Consider the following 19969-nt stretch of genomic DNA (forward strand, 5'->3'; position numbering starts at 1 on the left):
CCACTGTATACGAGTACTTTTGGTAATTTAAGTATATTTTGATGCCAATACTTTTGTACTTTTACTTGAGTAACATTTTGAATGGAGGACTATTACTTGTAACAGTGTATTTCTACACAACACTTCTACCCAAGTTCAAGATCTGATTACTTTTTTCACCTCGGGCACAATGTACACCTGAAAGTAATACAATAGGATTCCTGTTGGTTTCCATCTGTCAGAGCACTCTACCTCTACCTTAGTCAACAATGATGACTCATGATAAGTCTTGAACTAAGTTCACAAACAGTCACTAAGTGCACCGTGAGTAAAACCGGTATATTCAGTGAGCGAATAACCTTGTGAAGGGGACTGAAGTGTAACCTACCGCACTGAGCTGGGACTCGCTGTCCCACAGGGGCCACTGGTCCCTGTCCTCGGCCCTCAGCAGGGCCTCCAGCACCGCCTCCTGAGCTAGGACGTTCTCCTCTTTCTGTGGAGAAACACCTTCATTTCACTGTCCGTCACATCCACTAAGAAATCAATCGGGCTGTTTTAACCTGTGATGGACATCTAATGTGCAGCCCTTAATGCCACGAATGGTGCCTTCTTACCTCCAGCATTTCATCCGCCCTGACCAGGATCTGCTCCACTTCCATCAGACCCTCCTGCTCCTTCACCTCCCAGTCATTCAGAGAGATATCCATCACACTGAAAATAAGAAAAGCAGGACGTTTATAGCAAGTAGTGCCTTCAATTTCTTCAATAAAGGAAAGTTGGAAAGTATTCGATGTTTAGTAGCAGCAGAAAGTGAGAACTGAGTCCAATTTGATCATATTTTCCGCATACAGTCCTACTGTAAAGTACCATGCGAGAAGGGAAAGCTTGGCGTGGTTTGCTGCACTGATGCACCCTTCAGTAAAGTAGCTTATTTGAAATCTAGAAGCCAAATTATCCAAGTGTGGAAGCATTTTGGATTCAACATCACAGATGGAAATAATGCAGTTAAAGAAAAACTGTAAAAATCCAACTGCCCCCATTAGCAAGTCACTCAAATGAGGAGTGGAATCCTAACTTCAAATTTTGACTCAATTTCTTCTAAGAGTTTTTAACAAGTTTATCCCATGTGTGCTTTGCTCGGAGGAGTTTCCCCTCTGACCAGTGTGGTGCCTGCACAGTTTGGTTCAGTATGTGGAAGTTGTGGAGGATGCCGGTCGATTATGTGCAATCTCAATAAAGCAGTTAAAGTATACAAACGTTGTGTTTATTACGTTTAACAATATATATTTAAACAATTGTTTTTACCCATCCACAGCATCCTGAACCTGCTCATGGAGGTCATAGGAGTCCCAGAGGAGAGTGGGGCCCCCCTCTGTGGTGAGGATGGAGCGCTCTCGGCCCTCTGTGATGGTGCTGGAGAGGACTTTGCGAACGGGACTCAGTTCAGGGTCCTCTAAGCTGCTCTGAGAGTGCAGGGCCCAGTCTGTGGGCTGTGTGCGGCTCAACACGTCCCTCTGTGTGGGCTGGTCCCGGCACCTGCAGGGGTCGGAGCCATCCAACTGAAGGTCTCTCTTGTGCGGCGTCGGGTTCTGCGTGATGGTAACCGTGTACGAGTTCTCCAGATTGTCCACCGGCAAGCTGAGCCAGGGGTTACTGGGTAGGGCGGCTGAGCGCTTCACTTTTATCTCCAGGTTGAGGGAATCCACGGTGACTTTAGGGATGATGTGGATGCTCGCCCTGGATGAGTTCCCCAAGGAGCCAAACTCCTCTCTGAGGTCTTCAGGATCGGAAACACTGGAGACGTTCTCCTCGTGGATTTGAGGCTGACTCGAGGCGGGCCTCACAGAGTCCCTAATCCCAGCTGATGTGCACAGACTCTCCACTCCTTCCTTCCCCCCCCAGGCCTCCAACTGGCAGCCCCCAGCTCCATCGAAGCCTGAGTCGAAGGAGCTGAGGGAGGGGGGTTTGCCCTCAGCTGAAGCAGAGACAGTCTGGGGAAGATGGGCTGCTTTCTGTTCCTTTACACCGTTAGTGAGGTCCTGAACTTCTTTAGCTGTTCCGTTTGAATCACCATCATCAGGGGGGGGGGCAAATTGGCTGTTCCGCAACAGCTCGTACTGCCACTGTAGGGCCCGCTGCAGCGGCCCCACAGCCACGGGGCCAGAGGACATGAGGAGCTTCCTCAGGGTCATGCACCTGATGGAGAACACATGAAGAATTGTGGTAAAAAAATAACAGTGAAAAATACATTAAAAAAGTGATACTGCTTAGATAGATATTTGATTGAACCCAAATTGGGAAATTATTTTTGTTAAAAGCAGCAGTGTGCTCAGGCATTACAATATTTAAAAAGGTGAAATAAAGTATAAGGTAATAAAATAAAAACAGCTAATATAACAGCACGTAAAACATAACAGTAGAAAATACATGTATCACAAATAATACACACAATCTAAAATATTCTGGATTAATTAAAATGTTCTTTAGAAGACCGAAATACTGCAGCAACAGAAATACAGACATACTACAGGAGCAGAAACATATATAGGAGAGTATATAAACTACGGTTAAAATGTGTCACTGTTTCTGAACAGCCAAATGTTCCATTTCTACGGTTGTTTATGATGATGTAGCATAATGTTGGGAGTATCTATCAAACCATGTATCATGGTCCTTTTATGGAATTGTGTCTCGTGTCCATTTGCCACAGATTTAAATGTTTTTGATTTTATTTATGCAAACTTGCCTTTTCAAGAGCTTTCAAACATTGAACTAGCTGACAACATGGTCAAGTGCTACGGTGAGAGCAAAATAGTCTGTGAATAGATCCATCTCCATGACAACATAGCAAACTCCATGTTCTGATAAAACCAAGTGGGGTTACCAATAAAACAAGCTAGCAATGGACTCTGAGATGAGAAGCTTTTTTCACATGAGCCAACGAAATAATATAAACCAGTATGGGATGTCAAATCTTTGAAGATATTTTTGTATCATATTGCCGAACCTTAAAAGGATTATTTCTTTGTGAGAAAGTGAATAAGGGATTAGTAAGTGACTCTGAATTGTTTCGGCCTGTCGCCCCTTAACACATGTAAGCCATCTAGTGTTTTCTTTCTTTAGCTACAAGACATTCAAAGTGTTTTCAGAAAACAGCGTTCTCTGACTACACTTGGACGAATTGACATTTGTTTAAAACATTAAATTGAATGAAGGTTAGTAAACCCAGCCATCAACTGTACTGCTGTTATATGTGTTTACATTAATATGCATAAATGTACAAGGCACTAGTGTTAATTTCGTTGACTAAAACTATGACGAAATATGTTCGTCAACGACCTTTTTTTCCATGACGAAAACGAGACGGCACCGACGGCAGTAAACAATAACTGTAACAAAATCATCATGCAATATCGTTGACGAAAAGTGACGAGACGAAAATGTAGTTTACTAAATAAAAACTATGCCAAAATCTCTCTTTACTTTCGTTGACGAAAAATGAGGAGACGAAATATTATCAAAGATAACGTTACATCTCTGATAGTCAGTTTTTCTCCCAGCAGTTCCATTTCCGGTGCTGCGGCTGGGCAGCAGCTGTGTGTCTGTGCTGCGGCTGGGCAGCAGCTGTGTGTCTGTGCCGCGGCTGGGCAGCAGCTGTGTGTCTGTGCCGCGGCTGGGCAGCAGCTGTGTGTCTGTGCTGCGGCTGGGCAGCAGCTGTGTGTCTGTGCTGCGGCTGGGCAGCAGCTGTGTGTCTGTGCTGCGGCTGGGCAGCAGCTGTGTGTCTGTGCTGCGGCTGGGCAGCAGCTGTGTGTCTGTGCTGCGCGCGGCGGTACATTTGAAATACACCGGCCAGCAGCACACTGTGAACTGTGAGGAAGACTCGGGTCTAACTCATGGTCTAACTAACCTTATTTAACAGAAAATAAAATGGCAACAACAGGGCTTGGGAGCAGTGGTCGCACTCGCGTTAACCGAATACCCCCCCGTCAGCGTGAGTGAGTGGTAAATTGTGCACTCGACAGGTAATAATGGATTATGACGGAAATGTTACGATCCTGTCCGTCAAAATGACTGACAACGAAAAAGTCTAAAGCCACCACTGCTTGGGAGAAAGAAACTATGTGATATTTGGGCCCATTTTCGCTACAATGAGGCGGAGAAAAAAAGCGAATGCATTGTTTTATCAGAAGGAAAACAATGTGGCCACAACACAGCTGGTAAAAACACCACAAACCTGACCAGATACTCTCTGCAAAGCTGCTTTCTTAATCATTCAACCTGTGTTTTTCATCAAATAAGGACAAGATATAATCTTATTGTGAAATAAGTTTGACTAAAATGACAAATTATTGGTTTTGGCTAGACTAGTTTGACTGAAATGTTCAATATAATCTGATGACTAAAAAAGACTCAACAGTTTTCATTGACAAAAAGTAGACTAAAAGTCTGAGCATTTTAGTATTATTTTAGTCAAAGAAAACTAATTATTTTAGTCGACTAAATCTTGACTAAAATAGTTACTGTTTTAGTCGACTAAAATAAGACTAAAATGCTCAGACTTTTAGTCGACTAAAACTTGACTAAATAAAAACAGGATGAAGGTGACTAAATATGACTAAAATGGAAATTTAACACAGGACTATGACTAAAACTAAATAAAAAAATAGCTGATGAAATTAACACTACAAGGCACTATCCTTAAAATATAATTTTTCTAGGTTTTTGACATGTCTGAAACAGGAAGAAAGGTAAAAAAAGAAAAGATGTGGCCAAGGTCAAATGAACTAATATGTTGCATTACTACGAGTAGGAGACACCTCAGTAGAAGGACTGGCACAAAAAAAGCCAAAGGTTTGTCTTCATAACCTCCGTGTGAAACTCAAAGCGCTCTGACCTCTGAGACATCTTCTTCCCTGCCTGCTGGACGTCATCATCTGGGATGGCAAGGGACAGATGTGCCAGATGAACCAGCTCCTCCACATCTGGAGGGGGGTTCTTCTTCAGGAAGGTGGACATCTTGTACCTCCATGCAGGGATGGTGCCATAGTTCCTCCTCTGCATGGAACCGCTGTCTCCGTTAACTCCTGACAGCAGAGCCTGCAGGAAGTTCTCGCTGAGAACCAGACGGTACCAGCTGCTGGCCTGGAGGGGGAGCAGGGTCAGAGGTCATGTTTCAGAAAGGCAAGGGGTAACGGGGAGGGGGGCACACAATGCACAGAAAACAGTACTGCTTTCAGACTGACTGTTAGAGCCAGTCTTTTGTTTTGTAAAAAGGGCCAAATATTGTCACCTATTCGCAGTGTTGGGGTAGTTACTAAAACTCTAGTTACTTTATAAAAAACGTAATGCCTTACTTTACTAAATGAATCCCAGCTGAAATTGCGTAGTCACACTACTAGTTACATTACTTTTGGACTACTCCCTAACATCACCTGAGATGCACCGTAAATCAAAAGACAAATAACAATATCAAGTTTTGACAGAACACTGGTCCAGGTAGCTTCAAAAAGGCAGCCCCCCGTTATCTGCATCTCGCTCAATATGTTTGGGAAAGATGGCGATTTCACCGTGGAAACGAGCGACATTTCCTCCTGTGTTTGTCTTATTCTGTTGCTGCTACAACACTTGAATTTCCGTGCAGGGATCAATAAAGGTCCATATTATTTCTTTATGTGTAAACATCATGTGTATTTGTTTCATCTCCCCTCCAGAATACATTATAAACTTGTGATGAATCAGATTGTTATTGTGATTGACTCAATAGAAATGTTTGAACTGATGACAGCTCTACTACGAAAGCCAACGCTCACCTTGCTGTAGTGATGGTGGTAGCTGGAGACCACCCTCAGGGTCTGCAGGATGAAGTGAACCGCAGAGTGGAGCTTGTCCTTCAGCCGCTCCACATCCATAACCCAGCGCTCCCTGCTCTGCCCGTCCAGCAGCAGCACCTCCTCCACAGTGTGGATCACATCTTCAGCACAACGGACCAGAGCCTGGGGGGAGAGAAGGGGGTTTGGGGATATTTATAGACAGTATTTACCAAAACTATTTCATCATAGGTTTTTTTCTCCACTTTAGTCATTTGAAAATAGGCCAGTTTCTCTGCTCATCTCCACATGCTTTGCCTAAGCCGTGTTGCTAGAGGGTAACACCTGAGGGGTTTGCTTGTTGTTGCAGCCAGGCTCATAGGCTGCAACAAAGAGGGGAGACCACACAAGTTTAAGTGTTATAGTTATGTACAATATAACCGAAGAGGGACTTAACAAACCTAAACAAAGGTCAGTTATCAGTAATGTGTGAGCGTGTGGGTGTGTGAACATGTGAAACAAACAAAGACGCAGCCGTGTCCAACAGAGGAGTGAGAGGGCAGTATGGGATGTGTTGGCCTTTTATCACCAAGGTGTCAATCATCAGAATGATCACCTGTTACACAAATTAGAGCCAGCAAGCAGAAGGCAAACTGAGAGACCCCGAGTGGAGTGCATGGGGTCTTGTGCTCAAAACAGAGAACAAAAAGTTCCTTCCCCTTTAACATTTTTAAGGATATGTTGTTGTATTTCTCAAATAGTTTGAAGGACAGTAATGTTCACATTTGTTACGTGCTCTTGTTTTTCTCTGTCTCTCTGCTGCACAGGTACACCTGGCCCGCCCCTGGCTCCGCCTCCCCCAGGTGTCCTAATGCCATTCAGCTGGGGACTTTAAAAGGAGAAGCTGGAGGAGAAGAGAGCCCCGCCTTTTCCCTGAACAAATCTGAACAAACCTTCGGATGCCGTGTGGAGCTGTAGATTCCCATGTTACTATGTGTGTGAACTCTGGAGGACCTCATTAGTGTAGGTTTTCGCGTGACTTTATTTTGCCCCAGTAGAGTTTTTCTTCGGATAGATCTCTGGGTAGAGGAGGGAAGTTCTGGGTCCTACGGCCAGAGGACTGGTTGGCCCAGGCCCCCTTCTTCTTTTGTTTGTTTTTTGCCGTCCTCCAGACGTGGTTCGTTTGCCGGTGGGCACATGTGAGTACGGCTGTGCGCTTTAATAAATGCTCGCCGACAAGTGCTGCGTGTTTTGTGTGGTTTATTTTATGTTGCGGGTCTTCCCACGAGCCACTACCACTTGGTAGAGGACGGGTCGTAACAACATTAAGAACAAAATACTAATGTAAAAAGTTCTCCAAATGAACTTTGATTAGAAATAAGGACCAAGAATAGCTGCTGAAGCAAGTATGAATGAGTGATGTTCGATATCTAATCAGGAGAAATACTTTTCAAATCTGAGCTACGAAATCGACTAATAGAGGCTGCACTATAACACAACGTGGACTTTATTTAGGCACATTTCAAAAAACATGTTCCAAAAATGAATGAAGAAGAACACAGAATATAAAGATACCATAGCAGGTCTGTGAATGGACGCCTCGAACCGGGACACCAGCAGCCCCGCCTCGGCAGCTTCCTTGGCAATCTCTATTTTGTAGGGCTGGAGTTTCTCCTGGAGAAGAGTTTTGATCTGCTCTGTGATCTGTGAGCGGGAGGAAACGCATTCAGTTCAGACATTTAACAAGCACTATTTATCCTATATTGCTAAAGGAAAGGTACAGAGACATTTTTGCATACTGGTTAGATCAAGTTCATATCTTTTGTCCGCCTGGTTTGACTATGTATGAAGCGTAGAGTATAAATAATCACCCACTCAATAAAAAGAAAATGCAGGACAGTTGAAGATCATAACGGAGTACCAAAGAGTAGCAGGATTTGAATGATTGTGTTAAAGTGTAGAGCTCCTGGGACAGAGCTCACATCATCCTGGGAGAACTCGGAGAGCTCCTACCTGAGATATTTGAGCAAAGCTCCAGGCTTAGGAGGGATTTAGGGAAACTCCTCAGAGAGACTGAGCAAGACAAGGACAGAAACTCTCAGGGAGGAGCCGTTTGATCCGCTGCTAAGTATGAGACTATTAGTAGTACAGTTCTTTTCAAATGACAAAAAGTGCAATTTCATACAGAAAAGGGTAAAAGATGAAGAATACACACTATGAGTAAATGAATAACTAATAGCATTAAACACAAACGAAAATATTAAAAGCCATTTTATAAAATGTGTTTTTAAAATAATTTTAAAGATAACACTGTAATTCATAATTGACAAGTAGCCATCAAATAGTTTGGAAACACAGGACTACTTCAGCAGGAGCCTATTCACAGACTGATAGTAGACTGTTTGTCTACCTTTGTTTACATGCTAGAGCATTTCACCATATCAACGAGATTTAACATTGAAAGAATATTTCTCCTACCTCTTCCCGACATCTTGTGCTCTGCTTAAGATACATTGAGTCTTTAAATTCCTTCCTACTCCTAACAGTTTGTTATCTTAGGAGCCATCTTAAGCTGCTTCATGAGTAGCGTTTACCAGTTTATCTAGTCCTAACTGAGGGGAAATTCTTAATACACCATCATCATTTATCAAATGTATTAACATTTTTTCACAAACGGCAAAACCCTCAGCAGGCTAACACAGTATAACACACAGAGCCCTACACACATCAGATGATCGGGTATTACGCAATATTCTGCTTTTAAATGAAGGAGAAGTTCGGTCACACCCCCTTTCCAACTCTTTTGAATATATTATTGAAACACATTGCAGTACAAATGATTTAGTGTCACAGTAATTACCAAACTATGTGACCATCTAAGATAGACTATACATAAGAAATATTTCAAAAATAACGGCAGTTTGATATATTGAAAGCTTTTCTCCAAACAGACTCCATTACTTTGTTATACGTCTCGTTATTGCAGTATCTTCCTGATGTTAAATCTGTCTGTATTTGTGGAGAACTGTGTTCTGTCTCTGCTCCGTGTGTTGGCCTATGTGTGCCGGACACTGGTATCATTTCCAGAAGATATCATGATCGTGTGACTTATGAGCAGAGGAGCTCATCAAATGTATAAAGTGGAAACACTGTTAAACTCTGGGGAACGCTTGCCCTGCAGTAAAATAATCCACTTTTTAAAGAGCGGAGTGTGCTCCGGCAGCAATACACCGTGATGTAAGGGCTACGCAATGAATCAATGTTATAAGGAAGCAGGAGCCCGGTCAGACCCACCTGTAGAGCATCCTCTCGCAACTGGAACACCTGCAGCTGGAGGCGGGCCTTAGAGAAGGCCTGCTGCCACAGCTGCTCCACCTTCTCCACTGCTGCACAGATCCTGAGGAATACCAGAGAGATCATCACTAACAGCTGGCATCTTAGCACATCATTAGCACGCTCCCAGAGTGCAGGTCTGTTAGTGCTGCCCAGAGTCTGCAAAACCAGATCAGGAGTCAGATCGGTCAGCTGCCAGGCTCCCTTTCTCTGGGACCAACTTCCTGTTTGAGGCAGACAGTGGCCAAACATCTAAGAGAACACTGAAGACATTCCTGTTTAATAAAGCCTGGATTTAGAGCTGGTTTCAGATGATTCCCCGTTTGTCCTCCTGAGTTCCACATTTTGGGTATTTTATTGGATTTTCGTTGCGTTTTATCTAATTTTATTTGTATTTTACACTATTTTGTCTTTTCATAAATATTCATTTAATTTGACATCTTTTAGCACTGTAATTTATGTTTGATAATCTGAGACAAACACGTGTGTGATATTTGGCTATATACATTAACTTTGAACTCCGTTTCTATCATGGTGGCCAGATCCAAAACGTTTACATTTGACTGCTAAACCAAGATATGTTTTTGATAACATTTGAGGCAGAAAAAAGAATGCAGTAAAACCCAAAGCAGTAACATATGGACTCCTTTTGAGTTAGTGCTGCCTATGTTTGGTAAAGTTCACCTGGTCCTGTAAATGCTGCTGGGAGCCAGGAGGAGGCAGAGAATCAGGAATTATTCATAGATCCAGGGACACATTCAGCAAATGTGATCAAAGTGATTTTCAGGACTAACCTCACCGTCAGCAGCCAAACCCTCTTTACCTGTGCAATTCAGCAATAATACCTTATGAATACTAAAACACCACTATAAATATTGGAATATACATGTTATATGTTCTAGTACAAGGTGGCCATTTCTACATCACATAACCATTTTATTGTGTTTTCTATTGGACATTTTTACTTCAATATAGTATCAAATATCTTCAATATAAATATATTTATTTAATTGTATGTATTTGATCTTTTGATTGCTTATTCTTACTTAAGCATCCTACTGTATGTGTATATCAATATTTTGCATTCTATTTTTTATTTATTTCATTCTCAAATGGAGCAAACCCAATTTCCCCCAGGATAAATAAAGTATTGTTATTCAGAATGATAAAGTGACCAACTGCTTCTTATATTTGCAAGAGAATGTCAAATGTAAATCTGAAGTAGGAACCCTGAACTATTGCTTCTGGTCGAGCTGCAGAAATATCTGTCTGAAGTATGCGATGAAATGACTGTCTTTGAGGTTAGGTTTACCAATCACAACACCAACTACTGCTAACAGTGCACTAAAGATGAGGTCCCATCTCTCAAAGGCTGGCCAAAATGATATTTGAGTTGGTTCCCCTGGAATATCTTACAAGTCTTTTACATCTAAAAATCATGGGATCAAATGTGGCAGCCTTACTTACATTTCCTTGGGCCTGATTTATTGGCTATTATTGTTAAAGGAACTGCCTGAAAATCATAACAACTGACAATCATAAAATATATTATCTTGTCATCTCCTAGGAAACGGAACCGTTTTCCTATTGATTTTTTTTTTTTAATCGTTTTGTCTTTTGGTTTTGCTTTGTAATTATGTATTTGTCGTGTATCAGCTATGTCATTACTGAGATTGTAAAAAGTAAAATCAATAAACATTTTGTAAAAAGAAAGAAGAGCAACATTTGTTGCAGCTTACAAACACCTTAGTAGTGGAGCCTATCTGGACGAGGTGCTCCAGCTGCTGTGCGACAGGACTATTGCAACATGTTACGGAATGTGTGTGAAGTGTTTTCACAGAGGATTAAGATAAAGGCATCTCTGTAACTGAGCCCTGTGGGAGCTGCAGTACCTGCTGTGGTTCCGCAGCATGTCGAAGGCGGTGTGGCTGAAGAGGGCGGTGCCGGCCATGGCCTGGTAGCAGGGCTCTTTCTCAGGGTGCCGCAGCTTCTCCACGATACCCTCACAGTGCCTCAGCAGCTCATCCAGACCCAGCTCCCTGCGGGGAACACAAAAGTGTTGGGTTTCTTGGTTCTTTGTGGAAATGTGTTACACTTGCCTACTTGCCTACAGATTTAACTTCCTGCATTGTAGTCTCATTTCGATGGAATAGGCTGCTTTTGTAAATTAAATGCTGTTTTGCGGTTGACATTCAAGGTACCAATAGGTTAACACTTGAGAGGTTTAACAAGTCACTTTGCAGTTTTAGTTTTCCTTTACAGAGAAGTAGAGTAAATAATGACAATATCCTGATCGATAACGAAATTATTCACGTCAGCTAACCTTACATTCACCTGATTTTTTTATTCTGCAATCAATAAAATGCACTCAGATGTCCTGAACCAGCACTGGGCTTTAGGTGGAGTAGGAGAACAGTGGAGAGTCTGACCTCCTGAGCTGCAGGAACGTGGCTTCATTGGTGCAGCAGAAGTGCTGCAGCTCTCTGGAGGTGGAGGGCAGCGGCAGCCTGGACAGAGCCTGCAGGGTGGAGATACACGAGGGCAGCCGCTGGACCACCGACAGGAAGTCCTGAACAAACTCATCCACCTCCTGCAGGGAGCACAGGGCCAGTCAGTGTCATATCTGTTATAAACAGTGGTGTAAAGTAACTAAGTACATCAGGCTTTAGTTCCACCTGGAGTAAATTCACAAGCTACCCTGCAGTATACAAAGTCATTCAAACTAGCTGCACCTTTACCAGCTTTGAGAACACTTTAATGATCAATCATTATAAAACATATCATATATATTATTCTGAAATGGGCCAATCTGCATGATGAGAACTTGTAGTAGTCATTCTGTACAAGATTCGAGTACTTCACCACCTCTAATTTTAAACAAGGTCACATTTAAGACTATTATGAACGACTGTGGTTCAGGACCATTCATGGTCGTCCACCAAATGAAAGGTCGGTAGTTCCAGCCCCATTGAACAGCCTAGTGGTGCCAGCCTATACAGCACATGAGGGCCAGAGTTTTACTGTGTGTGTTGCAACTTGCATATTTATTTATTGCACTTGACGCACATGGCGTAATCTCCACCTGGGACAGGGGGGACATGTCCCCCCCACTTCTCGAAATCCCGTCTGTGTCCCCCCACTTTACAAATATGTTTATTATTATTTTTTAACGCAAGCCGTCATCGCCACGGAGGAGGACACAGCCTCTGTGAGCGAGCGAGACAGAGAGAGAGCGCACACCTTTATCCATTTAATATAGATAAAGTAAGAAGTCATTCCAATGTGTACTATAGGACAGTAAAAAAAAAACAGTTTAAAAGGGGAGTGATTAGTCAAATATGCATAAATAAAAAGAAAGAATGCTAACTAGGTAACATAAGATAAGAATAAACCAGTTTAAATTATTTGTTATTGGTTGTGATCATATTCTAAAGATGTTTGGATTATTGAAAAGTATACAGCTCCCTTTCATCTGAGTGTTGAGAGCTGTATCCATCAATTCATGTTGTGCTCAAAGTGCTCCAGATTGATGCATTTCACTTCAACATTAAAAAAAAAAATCTTCCAGGATGTGAGGCCCACCGACCCCCCGAGAGGATGTGAGGTCCACCCCCAAATAAAGCAGGTTAAAATAATTAGATTGAATACTGAAAACGGGTTATCTCTATTTACTGGCTTTGATAAGTTTGGGAAATGTTCTTATTTGTTGCGATATCGTTAGTTACACTCTATGTGCACCAACAGTATGACCTTCAGCTTCTGTTGAGCTGAGAACATCCTGATACTGCCTCTCTGACTTCCAGAATGCTCCTTTCATTACCACCAAGCTCACCCCCTCCTCTCTCTGTGTTTCAATATGCAACCCAAACTCTACTGTGTCTTTCACTCTGCAGACAGGATGCTCTCTGTGTGACTGACTGAACTTTCTTGCTACTGTTCATTTGACAAAGGTTTTTGATGTATGATCTTAGACCTTCTTTATACTTGATTTGGTTAATTAAGCTAGCTGCTGATGTAAGGCTGCTCTGATTTTTGCACAGCATACGTTTTTGCAATGACTCAACACCCTGAACCCAAATGTAGGTCTAGCGCAGATAAAGCAGGTTATCCTCCTGAATAGGTCTCCTATAGGCAGAGAGCTGCCATTGTGGACGCATGCTGTCACCATGGCCCAATGCCCCAGATGAACATGAATGAATGTATAATGTAATAGGAAGAGGGGCTCCTTTCACTTGCTAATAGGGTCAGCTGATCACGCGAGGCATTTGCACAAGCTTCACCACGGTAACGAACAATAGACAGGGAACACTCGGACGGATCTCATGAATGAATCCTCACATGTGAGAGGAGACTACTCTTCATCACAGAGGAGCAATACTTCAAACACAAATAGGTGGAATACATATTTGGCTGTAGTATTGTAAGTCACATAAACACAGTGTATGAGTGTTAGTGAGCGTGTGTGTGAGTACACAGCAGAACAATGTTACACTGTGTTCAGCCCTCTTCCTGATCATAAGACAGATTCAGGAGGTTTGTTCCGAGTCACTCGCATATCACTATCACACTGATCTTCCCCTAGTTTTTAGCTCAGGGGTGTCCAACATTTTTCACTGAGAGCCACATACAGAAAAACATACGAAGGGCCCGGCCCCTCACTAGAGTGCAGGTATATTGTCTCATAAGCAAGTTAGCAAAACCAATCAAATCTAGGTACATTATTGTTGATAATTGAATATGCTTTTTAAAACAAAAACAGCTCTCCAGAGGGTTTCATTTATTTCGTTACAAAGAGGGTTGGCAGTTTTAGTAAGCCATATTGGACCATATTCCATTCTAGCTTATTGAAGGGTGCATATTAATTGCATGCATTTAATGAATATTAATACAATCCATTTGTATATTTGTGTATAAGAAATGTACACAAAGCCAGATTTAAGAAAACACGCATTACCCTCGGACAGCTCAGACTTTAGAAACTAGTCTTAGCTGCTGGACACTTAGCCGTGCAGCACTAGTACCCTTGGAGGCATTCAAGGTTATAGCAATGAACAGAGGTATGACAACAAATGTTACCTTAATGAAGGCCACCCAGCTCTGGTGGCAGTACATGAGGTAGCCGCCCAGCGATGGCGTTAGCTGGCTTCGGTCAATGTAGTTGGAGAGCTCTGAGATTTCTTTCAGAAGGACTTTCTGCAAAAAGATGAGAACAGCGTTACCTATTGAATCAAATCTATATCAGATCCAGGGGGACAGCGTGTGTGGTGTCCTTCACCTTGAATGAGGCAGTGTAGCACTTTGACGGAGCCAGGAGCTTCAGCAACAGCTTCACAACATCCTTCTTTTTGGGCTGAATTATGTACACACTGTGGACGGTCCTCTTGTGCAGCTAGAGAAGAAAGACTGAACTCAGAACACATGGAATAACTCTTTCTTTTGTAATCATTTGGAAAAGAGAAGAGTGTTAATTGGCCAGTTGGTGCCATTTGAACTGCGGTTCCAACCATGGCCACAACAGACAGGCCCAGATAAACCTGTCAGGGCTAAATTGTGCTGTTGGATCCTATTGAGCCCACATCTACTGCCCACTGTGCATTGTGTGTATCCCCAGGTACTCTTAAGGATTATATGTGCAGTACATCTAATTACCAATACCTACTGACATTTAGTAAAGTGTAAATCAGGGTCCTAAGGGCTGTGTTTCAGTGAGCGTTTTAGCAATTATTGATAAACATGCATCTTTAAGACAAATCTATTAGTCGTGGAAAGCAACAAAAAACGAACACCATATCAAGATCGGATGAAACACCAAAACACCGAATGATCATTGAGTTTTCTTACTAAAACATGTCCGTATGCAACAACAGAGACATGTGAGAAGTGTTGATCTGGGAGTCAAAATGCAGCATCTCTACATAATTGTGCTCATTTACTGCAATTTCACTCTGGCTTTTCTATTAAAAAAACCCAAAGCATGTGACCAGCTATGCATGTGACACAAACACACACTTTTCTCTCTCCCACACTCACAGGGTTCCACTATGAGCACAGATATGACGCACTTGGTACTTTGAAGATCAGCTCAGACTTCAGATCTTTGAGTCAATATAACAAAAGTTGCATACGTTTCTGCTCCAGGAGAGAGCTCTGCAGTCACAAGGTGAGGGCGTCACTGTGCCGTGTGCAAAGGACACACTCCAAGTCTTTCATGCATAATTCAGACAGAAACACCAAGCTGTGGTTTCACAAAAGCTCTGTTAATGCATGTGTCAAAACGGTACAATACTTCACTTTCAACATGCAAGGTTAGATGAAATACCAGTCTTATCTGTCCTGCAGCGGGGAAGAATGCTCACTTCAGGACGAGACATTCTGCACAGCCCTAATTCAGTTTTCTGCTACAGTTGGACTATTCTCTGACCACAGGCAATGACATATCAACAGTTGGGCTGAATCCAGCAGTAAGTGGGCTATTGTGGTCGGTTAATGAATTCAGCAATGGTGTATGCAAGGTCACAGAGCAGCTTCAAGGACAAATATTTGACAGGCAGTGATATTCAACACTAATGTGGGACAGAACCCTGGGTTACTGTTCATCATTCAGTGTGCTATGTTAGGGGTTTACAATGCTGAACATGCAGAGGTGGGAAAAGTACTAGGATCTTGTACTTAAATAAAAGTACAAGTACCAGAGTGTAAGAATACTCTGTTACAAGTAGAAGTTGTGCATTCAAAATGTTACTCAAGTAAACGTAGACATGTATCATCATAAAAATATACTTAAAGTACCAAAAGTAGTGTTTGTGCAGAAAGGTCCATTTCAGAATAATATATATGATATGTTTTATAATGATTGATCATGAAAGTGTTCTCAAAGCTGGTAAAGGTGCAGCTAGTTTGAATGACTTTGTATACTGCAGGGTAGCTTGTGAATTTACTCCAGGTGGAACTAAAGTCTGATTTAACACTTGATTAGATTTCATCATTAATCCAAATGTATGCTGAGGAGATTGCAGAAAGCTATCATAAGGACAGAATCTAATTCTCATCAATACATTCATACATATAGTTTTATTATTACTGTGAGTTATATTTCGACAAATCAGGCTGGTTCGGACCAGGCAACAGCATGCCATTTCTTTCCATTAAATACAATTTATAAAATGACAACAACAAGGCCCTAATAACAGCAGCAATAGTATGAAGTCTAAATCAAAGAGTATATATTTACTAAGCAGAGCACTCTCATAGGAATGTGGTTCTTTCCGAGCACTTAAAATGTTTGCAGGTCAATGGGGAAAAGGGAATTTTGGCCAAAAGTTCTATTTACAACCACAAAAATAAGACGGATTAAGAAAACAAGCCAAGTGTTCAGTCTGTCCATTCATCTCTTCCTCTACCCTTCACTCAGCAACGTACACACACTTTTTTAAAAAAGGGTCACATTTAAAATGTGTAAACAAAAATTGTATCGTGTTGATTCCCTCATGCAACAGACATATGAAGTTATTTTAGACCCCACCAAACTAAATAAAAGTGCTTATGTATTAGTTGAGTAAAAGCTGATTATTACCTTGAACAACTTCCAAATTCTCTGAGATCAATCTTTAGCAGGCTGCTGGCAATCCAATAAGAAAGCAGTAAAACATCACATGAAAGACTACGTTGGAATGCATCACTGGGGGAAAATAACTGCTAAATAAGGTCGGAGTATTAAGATTAGATTGAACTTTATTGTCATTGCACAGTAGAAGTAATAAAACAACGACATTTAATTTAAACAATGTCCCAAATACAAAGGCACCCAAAAGCTCCCGGCTGTTACTTGTTATCTGGCTAGTAGGGTTTTTCAGGCGGGGGAACCCTGAAGGCAAGAAGACAGTGTTTTTTAAAGCCCATCACTCATAAATCTGACATCTGCTTCCATTCTATTTTCTGATTTGTTCAGTGAGCACCAGCTGGAAAGAACTCAAGATTGAACCTCCTAAACGGTTTTACGTGGCTATATGTTTTCCACAGCAGTGCATTGCAAAGCTCTGTGCTGATACTGTCTGTTTCTCTAATCAGGGGCGTACCAACCGCCATCTACAGAAGGTAACACATCGACTATGGAATAGTAACAGACACAAACTCACTTCAAAACAACAAAACTAAACCTTTAAAAGCAGAAAGGAGACGGACTAAACCTTTAAAGCAGAAAGGAGTCTGTAAAACAGTAGACTGGAATCCTCCGACAGCAGACAATATCAATGATTACTTTTTGTAATCTGAATTTTCAAACTCCAGAGCTTTCATTTTAGTAAAAACTTTCCATGGTCCTAAAGCCGAGCTGTGTGAATGATAAGTCTGCTGAGAGGGTCTGAACAGGGCCAGGGAGAGGAAGTGCAGGCAGTACAGTGGGCTGCAAAACATGGAATCAAAGCAGAGATACAGGGTCCCACGATGTAATAAAGTTAGATTGAAGCACTACTTTGCGCACCTTTTAACCCTCAAATGAAAGACTGAGCTAAATCCCAGGTCTGTTGTACTTTAGACGTCTTGAGCATGTTTTCTCTTCAGTGATTGTGATAGTATGTTTAAAGTTTGTTTTCCTTGTATTGTGTCTTAATATTTGTCCTTGTTCGATGTTGCAAATGGAGCTGCTGTGATGCAAGAAAAATGTCAGACCTGATCTGACAATAAAGTATTATTGTATCGTACCATATTGGACGTTATTCAGTTTTTCCAATGGTCAAGCTTGTATCGGTAATCCTTCACATACATGCCATCCTTTTCTGAAGCCATTATTATGGACATCTAGAGGTGCTTTGTTCTGAAACCACATATCCATCATATGCACAACCATTGGAACCTGCTGCAGGCCATCCTCCACAGCAGCTTCCCACAGTGCACTCTGCCAGGACCTTACCTCGAGCAGGAGCAGAGTATCAGCGATGAACCTGGAGGTTTGGAGGGATGCATGCCTCAGATCAGCCACCACTGACACCAAGCCCTCCTTCTCCTGCTTCCTACTGTTGAGAGAGAACCATCCACCCCTTAGTACACCTCCCTCTCATTCACATCATCACAATAAGCCTGCCTGACTGCTCTTACTTGTGCAGACCCAGAAAGTAATTTATGAAGTCCACCACTTCTGCTTTGCTGAGTTCTGAGGAGAGTTTGGCTTGTTCCTCTAATGGGAACACGATCAAAGGGCAGCCATGTTGATCAAAAGCACCTGTACGGACGGATACAAAAAAAAAAAAAATCTTAAAAATGTTTAGCTGAAAAAAAAGGATGATTAAAACATTCCAACATTTTTAATTCAAGCACATGCTCTGTTGATTACCTTATTAAATACATCTTTCTATTATGATCAAAACATGTCAGGGATTATTGTCAACATTTCAATGTGTCATGCAGTAATGTCATAATTTTTAAAAAATGAATAAAAAGGGCTGAGATAAGCTCTATCATTCTTAATAAGCATTTCCTATTCCTGGATAAGCTTGCCACTGAATGCAGCACAGACAGAAACAGACAGAGGTGGGAGAAGTACCAGCGTGTAGGAATACTCTGTTACAAGTAAAAGTCCTGCATCAATGTTACTCAAGTAAAACAGTTTGAAAGTTTGAAACATTAGCCTCAAAATATACTTAAAGTACCAAAAGTAAAAGTAGTCATTGTGCAGATTGGTCCATTTCAGAATAATATACATGATGTGTTTTATAATGATTGATCATGAAAGTGTTCTCAAAGCTGGTAAAGGTGCAGCTAGTTTGAATGACTTTGTATACTGCAGGGTAGCTTGTGAATTTACTCCAGGTGGAACTAAAGTCTGATTTAACACTTGATTATATTTCATCATTAATCCAAATTTGCAAAGTAACTAAAAGGTATTAAATACATGTAGTGGAGAAAAAGTACACCATTTACCTCTGAATTGTAGTAGGGTAGAAGTACATAGTAGTTCACAATTGAAATACTCTAGTAAAGTATAAGTATCAAAAATGTTACTCAAGTACAGTGCTTGAGTAAATGTACTTAGTTACTTCCCACCTCTGGTAATAGAAATAACAGAGTATGGAGGAGTGATAGCTACCAGGGAACAACACGGCTGCAGAGTGGAGCACATGATCCGCAGGCAGCGGCGGGGAGGGGGGGCACTCCTGTACCGACCCCTGGACGCCTGAAAGTTTGTGGGAAATTATTATTTTTATTGAAAACACACCCGGCAAGAATTTCCAACAATCCTTGAAATATGACCACTGGAGGAACCGGTCCAGCAAATTCCTCACAGCCTTTGGAAAGAAAATCTGGCTGATGAGCAGCACTCTGTAAAGCGGTGCGGCACGAACTAAAACTTCTGAAGTGAAATACATAAGCTTGTTATCATCAGAGTCACTGTGGATGAGAAGCTTTGTCGCGTGCACACTTGTCTCTCCTACCTGTCGCGTGTCGGCTCATCTCAGATAGCTCCCTCGCGACTATTTTCCACAGCCGTTTGTCTCTTGAAGTTGTCTCCTTTCGCTTTAAAGCGGTAAAACCTGGCCAACACCGAGCAGTTCTACTGCGGGGCTGGAGAACGTTCGGACCGCGGCTTCTCGCTGCCTCTCTCCGCCATGTTGCGTCTCTCCGGCTGCAGCGTCTGGCTGAGCTAACCGACTGATGCTGCTCGGCTCTTTTATAAACTAAAGAGGGCGGAGATACACAGAGGAGGAGGACGGGCACAACGTGCTCACAGCGACCTGGGCCTAGTCTAACCAGGTTTAACCTTTGTCTGACCAGGTTCAACCACCTTTATATTACTATGGGTTAAGGTTTAACCGGGCAGGCTCCTCCCTGTCCCCCAAACAATATCCCCTCTCCAA

At 42.0% G+C, this 19969-nt stretch overlaps 1 protein-coding gene across 1 annotated transcript in view; it reads right to left on the reverse strand.

The window, feature by feature from the left end:
- The window catches only part of LOC117498350, a 33932-nt gene extending 14172 nt beyond the window's left edge, over window positions 1–19760 (reverse strand). The window contains exons 1-15 of the mRNA XM_034150386.1: window positions 19547–19760; window positions 19201–19287; window positions 18213–18336; window positions 18028–18130; window positions 14395–14508; window positions 14196–14312; window positions 11549–11709; window positions 11012–11158; window positions 9081–9183; window positions 7362–7490; window positions 5790–5972; window positions 4874–5121; window positions 1285–2175; window positions 594–690; window positions 368–472 (exon numbers count right to left, since the gene is read on the reverse strand). Coding sequence (XP_034006277.1) covers window positions 368–472; window positions 594–690; window positions 1285–2175; window positions 4874–5121; window positions 5790–5972; window positions 7362–7490; window positions 9081–9183; window positions 11012–11158; window positions 11549–11709; window positions 14196–14312; window positions 14395–14508; window positions 18028–18130; window positions 18213–18336; window positions 19201–19287; window positions 19547–19565 — 2628 coding nt within the window. The 5' untranslated portion in view covers window positions 19566–19760. The remainder of the gene's footprint in view (window positions 1–367; window positions 473–593; window positions 691–1284; window positions 2176–4873; window positions 5122–5789; window positions 5973–7361; window positions 7491–9080; window positions 9184–11011; window positions 11159–11548; window positions 11710–14195; window positions 14313–14394; window positions 14509–18027; window positions 18131–18212; window positions 18337–19200; window positions 19288–19546) is intronic.
- Window positions 19761–19969: the final 209 nt, after the last annotated feature.

The sequence above is a fragment of the Trematomus bernacchii genome, unplaced genomic scaffold (assembly GCF_902827165.1).
Source record: "Trematomus bernacchii unplaced genomic scaffold, fTreBer1.1, whole genome shotgun sequence".
NCBI lineage: Eukaryota > Metazoa > Chordata > Actinopteri > Perciformes > Nototheniidae > Trematomus > Trematomus bernacchii.